Here is a 6232-nt window from a genome sequence, read left to right as displayed (position 1 = left end):
AAGCGAAGAAGAAGCGGGAGACAAAACAAGCAGCCATCAAACTCACCTGACCTCAACGTGCTTGACCGCGGATTTTTCTGAGCGATGCAGTCGCTGCAGACAGAGCATCACTCACGCAATGTGGAAGAAATTGTTGTGTCAATAGAAAACTCGTGGTCCAAGATCGATTCCTACACTTTGAAGGTTGCAGAGTTGTTAGCAAGAAGTCATGCGGCCCTTTGGCAACAACGACTATAAAATCCCCCATGTGAAAAAGTCGAAATTGATGGCCCGATGTATGCTCCTGGAGGTCTTTGGGTACGACAAGGAAGTTTTGAGGTTTGTGTAACTAGACTCAATGGTATGAACTAAGTCGCATACAGACTTGGAATTATAGGTTAGCGCGAATTTGGCATTAGGTGACTTGTGTACAGAGATTGAATTGCTCAAAATCGCCGAGAATGATACGCAGGATGAGGACAAGCTCAACTGGGATATCAAGTTCTTTTAGAGCATCCCCTCATAACGTAAATGACCAAGTTATGATCACTGTACCAATTTATGATCACCCCCTGTGAGCCAATCGCATCGCAGAATTTTTTTACTAGAAAGCCTCCAATAGATTTGAACTTGTTTCCGAATCTTCCGGACATTAAACTTGAAACCGGGTAAGTTCCCCGCAGATGACCTAAAATTGTTAATTGCTCAACATGGGTAGTATGCAGGCTGGTGCATCCATGGTTAAACGCACCGGTATGATTGGTGCAATCTAACACTGCAAACTCCTATGGCTCTGTCTGGATCAGACACATAAATAACTGATTTATAAACAAATATCCCTTGTAATCCAATCTTATATTCAATATAACAGGGAAAAGTAAGGATGCGTCTGGTAAAAGGAAATATTGCAATATTCAGGCCCAAAATGCCATTTTGGGGCCGAATTCAACAAATCTAATCAAAATTGAAATATGTCTTGCTTGAAGAGTTTCAACCCAAATCCAATAATTCCACGTGGGATTTACTCGTTCAAGAGGTTCAAAACGCCACATTACAAAATCGACCTTTTACCTCCATTTTGAAATTGGCATTTTGGTTAATCCCATTTTGGCAGAAAATAGAATATTCTTTTTGAAATGTTCCCAGACCCTAAATCGCTCAATTTTGAATTTCACTACTGGCGGAAGAGCCTTGTACTGTGCTGTCATTGCTAGCTGGCGGGTTGCAGGCAAAACTTCATTATGTTGTTCATTTGCCATGGTCAAAGCACTTTAAACCAATCAATGGATGCAGGACATTCGGTCCGACTTTCTTCTGTCAATATCTCACGTCTGGGTTTGACTTCGCTTTTGTATATAATAAATATTACAACGAACAAAAAAAGTCGGACAAACGATCCGACGATCACTTGATTCCTGTATATCCTGTCCGACTTTTTTCCACTACAGGGAACAAGCATGGAGGATTTTGGCGCATTTAGTTTTTGAACGAACCAATCACAACAAGCCAATCAGAATTCTAATCTCTTATTGGTCAATAGCTTTGGCGGCAATATATTGAAAACATTGATGCCTGTAACCTTCCACGATCCATCTTGACTGTGAGTCCCAATGCCCGACGAGGGCCACCTTGCTCCACCCCAGTCCATCAAACATCGCATCCGACCGAGCATAGCTCACAAGCTCAATGCCATCGCTGTTACCAAGCGCGCGACAGTGCGAGAGGCCGCGTTCACACTCGGATACCCCGAGGGATACATCCGCTTGTAGATGGCAAACCAAGCCAAGCTCAAGCGCTGCCGTGGTGTGAAGGCAACGAAGCGAAACTCGTGCAAGAGTGGGGCCAAACCTATCATCCCCGATGCACATGGCCTTGTCACCTACATGATGGACCTGCGTCGGTAAGAGATGACTGTCATGTCCTCCCACATGCTCCAGTCCTTGGGTGAAGACCACCTGGACTGGATCGAGCACTACATGAGTTCACGTCGCTCGGGATACCATTCACTGCTACGCCTGCTCCAGCACTTCGCGGAACGTCACGGTTTCTCGCGCCAGCGAATCTGCCGCCAAAAGAAGTCCCAAGAGGAACTGGAAGCCACGCGCATTGCCTTTGGGAAGCAGTTCCACGATAAGCACCCCGGCATCGACATGGACGTTTTGTACATCTCTGACGAGACAGGTATGTACTACGACATGTGTCCCAACACCATCTGGGCCATTCGTGGCGGTGGGAGTTATGTTGCGAATTCGGAGCGGCACTCCTACCGCATGACGGCGCTGTTGATGGTGCGAGGTGATGGGAAGAAATTGCCCATACTCTTCATCATCCGTGGCGAGCCTGGTGGCGATATTGAGACCAATGAGTTTCCCGACTACCCACCCGAGCACTTCTACGCGATGTAAAAGAAAGCCTGGATGAACGGCATTGTGTGGAAGTACTTCCTCCGCGACGTCCTCAAGGCGGAAATTGAGAACCCGTCCGTATTGCTCGTGGACAAATTTGACTCGCATGTCAGTGAAGAAAGCGAGAACATTGTTGGCGAGGAGTTGGGAAGCGAGCTGTGTGCGTTGCCTCCCAACAGCACATCTCATTGTCAGCCCCTAGATGCATTTCTCATGGGTCCTTTCAAAGAGCATTTGCGGGATTTGTGGGTGCTGACGAAGTCAACAGCTACAACAACCAAGGAGAAAAGTTTGGTAATGATTAATCGCGCGATCAAGGCTTGGGTCATGGTAATGATGATGAAGTGCGTGTAAGTTTTGTGAAAGCAATTCCGCGTCCCTTGGATAACTAGAATACCATAATGTCTTTTTTAATTTATATTTTTACTTGAGACTTGAATGTAATCATATTATCCTTCTACTGGGATCGAACTCGGGGCAATTTGCAATGACCGGTAAGGTAATCCATCAATAGCGCGAACGCTTTTTGTGCACTAAAATGTCAAATGTTTGAAGCACTCCACCACAAAAAGTCCCTCGAATAAAAAAAAACTAAAGGTAGCGTTGGAAAATATAAATCCAGCTGCATTTTTTAGTGCCAAGAAGTGCCTGAAATATCCCAATAATCGATTTGTATTTTGAAATTATAACGTAACGTTAAGAATTGGTGAAACTTTTTTGGCTTTGTATTTCGCGAACGGTCGTAATATCTTAATTTTGTATGTATGGAATATTAATTTACAAAATAATATACCTAGGTGTCGTGACGCGTTTAAATAAAATAATATATTTAAACATGTCACGACACCATATTTCATGTATAAAAATAAATTTATACATGAACTCAATTCTACATTAAATTTGAACGCATTATAATAAGATATAACTTGAAATTTGTATTTGACAACATAAAAATGAGCATAATTTTGAACTTCAAGGTGGTGTCCTGATCGTTTGGCTGAATATAATCATATCCAATGAAAAATCCTCATTACACAATGAAGCCATTGGATTGGATATAATGACAACCGTTCGCGATATTGATGGATTACCTTACATGTACCTTAGTTTTCACTCCAGTTGCATACGGACACACCGAAATCTTGTCAGTGAGCATTGCGCGGCTGCCTGTCATCTGTTCTTTGGGGAAATTGGGTAGAATGCACACAAAGGGTACGACTGCCCCACATCACTAGTCCCTACAAATGGCCGAGGTAGAGTAACGTTATTAGTGTATGTGTGTGTGATGGTGGAGGTGTTGCCATTGCCTTCGACATCAAAGTCAAGACACGCCCATCGTGCTCATAATTGTGCTCAGTATTAATACGATATTCAAACGCAACAGCGCTTCTCGTACTGATAGCGTGATTTACTGCCATACCGAAGCAACATACCTTGATCCCCAGTTGTTGACAGATCTTATGTCCTCGGTAGTCGGCGCCGCTGGGGCCTTGCCCGCCGATGGCATTGCTGTGTAAAGATTCTGAAACTGTGTCCGGATACTCGATTTCGTAAAACCCATTATATCTCTGGATATAAATTATATTTTACCTGACCATAGATAGCATCAAAGGTCCGACCGTCGAATGGTCATCTATGAATATTATTCTGGTCACAAAGGCACGCGCACGTATCATCCGGATAACCGAAACGAATTGACCAATAGTATCAACGAACTGGAAACACTTTCGAGAGGTTGGAAAAGACCAGAATTTGCTCGGAGCGGGATGACTGCGCAACCTCGGATGATGTGCTGGCCCTGCCACGGGATGGAGCGATTGGCATCGCCGTCCTGGATAAATCACGGCACAGTCGTTGGCACAAGGGGACGGTGCATTCACTGGGGTGTTCAGGCATCCTGTGATGACACTTCTGACTTATCTGGTGGGGCAACACGGGGTTGCCATCGAGGTGGTCCGGCCATGTGATATCGGTACCCCATTACTGGGGTGGTATGTATGTATATGCATGTGTGTTATATGTACTCATACATGCTATTGTATCGCAGGATGAGTGTTTCATTCGAGTCGCCGTTTGCTGCAGCCGTGGCCCACGGGATTTGATCGCTCGTGGGTCCCAAGGTTGACGTACGAGCTGTTGCTTGATTCTCACGTACGGCGGGACTTGGTGGGGCAACAGGGGTTGCAATTGGGGTGGTCTGGTCAGACCAGTGTTTCGGGGATCGTTTTTTGGTGCGTCTGTTTGTGTATAATAGCATTTGCATTCTGTTCCATGATATGTCTGGTATTGGTGTGTCTGTATATAACATCATTTACATTCTGTCCCACGATATGCCTGTATACACTCAAGTAGAGAGTTAATTAAATGTATTTATACACGTTTAGACAGCAAAATTCTCTTATGACACGGTCATTTCTTCGAGGATATAATGTGTGGCTGGTGGTGCCGGGTCAGTGGTCATTCCCGATGTTATCAATTGACGGTAGTGTGCAATCCTGGCATTGAGGGCGCCTGAACGATGGATCTTTTGTAGTGCCTTGAGCGTGCAGACGACCCTCGCGAGCGAACATCATGCTGAAGGAGAAACGCCAGGGTTTCCTGTTCCGCGCGCACCCCGTAGCGCAAAACGTCATCTCGGTACGTCGGGCTTCGCATGTCCATGATGAACCCATCCTACAAAAACAACTTCATGTAGGCGACAACGTGGCGGCCGATGTACTTCTTTTGTTTCGAGGATGTGCTTGCGTGCAGTCGAGGCTCATGTGCGTACCATTGAAACCACGTTGTTCGAAGTGCCAAAACGGACGTCATTCGTGCTTTAGTTCCCGGATTTGATTCGGCCTCGACGTTTACACGTGCGTTTTTCGTAGTTGGCGATCGTGCAGCCACGGCATGCTTTCCTGTCGACGTCGGTCCAACGTGCATACGCGCTTCCAACGTTTGAAGTCGTTGGCCTTGACGTTTGGATGCCGCAATCAGCTGTAGAAATATATTGGTTTGATCGCGTATGATGCTCTGTTGATTGGTGCACCCTTGATGTTGTTGGAGGGCTTGACCTTCGTGTGACGACGATGTTCGAGTAGGTGGTTGTTGCGCCGGCAGGCACAACTGGGTGGACCACGACAGCAAGTCAGCAGTAGAGCACCCAGCCAACTCGACACAGGCTTCCAGCCGCTGTACAGCTGAACTGGAAGGACACTGCGCTTTCAAGCTTGGGAAGTGCCGGAATAGGTAAGCAGTGAGCGTGTCTATGACACGTTCGTTGATGTTGAATGCCCGGTTGTCAAGGTCATAGCACGACGCGAACAATCGTTGCTGGACATCGCCGACCCTCTACAACGTGCCAGCATCCATGGATTCAATCGCCAAAAGGGGTACGTGCTCCGTTGTAGAGTGGCCACTGAGGAATTTCGCAACCTTGTGGTCTTCGCTTGACGTATTGAAGACGTAGTTGAAGCCCTTGTTCGTAGCTGTAATGTTCCAAGCCCCAGGATCAAAGATCCAACGCGCAGTCAAGAATTCACAGCCATTTGCATGCTGAGCCCCGCCGCGACGGAACGAGTGGGACGACAGCTTTTCGTCCACGCCAGCCACGGTAGAAACACGATCCAGAATTCGATTCACATGGCTGTGAATCGTAGGAGCGCTCTTCTTGGATGTAAATTCTTCAGCGTCTTCACGGACAGTCGCCGGGTGGTCAAGCACCTCTATGAGAGGTGTCTCGGGGCCAAGGTCAGAGGTAAGGATGGACTGCTGGACGGGTAGGTTGCTAACAATGGCAGCACCAGGAGCTCATTGCGAGATTGTCGCCAATTCGATTGCCAGAATAGGACAGGTAAGGAAGTCGG

At 46.6% G+C, this 6232-nt stretch overlaps 1 protein-coding gene across 1 annotated transcript; it reads left to right on the top strand.

Moving 5' to 3' along the window:
- Positions 1–208: 208 nt before the first annotated feature.
- H257_07618 (hypothetical protein) lies at positions 209–490 on the top strand (the record flags this gene model as incomplete). The annotated part of the gene is made up of 2 exons (XM_009833205.1): positions 209–318; positions 382–490. 2 exons carry the CDS (start codon positions 209–211, stop codon positions 488–490), a joined length of 219 nt encoding a protein of 72 aa, XP_009831507.1.
- Positions 491–6232: the final 5742 nt, after the last annotated feature.

This window comes from Aphanomyces astaci, assembly GCF_000520075.1.
Source record: "Aphanomyces astaci strain APO3 unplaced genomic scaffold supercont1.16, whole genome shotgun sequence".
Lineage (NCBI taxonomy): Eukaryota > Oomycota > Saprolegniomycetes > Saprolegniales > Verrucalvaceae > Aphanomyces > Aphanomyces astaci.
Note: the sequence above shows the minus strand (reverse complement) of the source record. Positions and strands in the feature narration are given on the sequence as shown.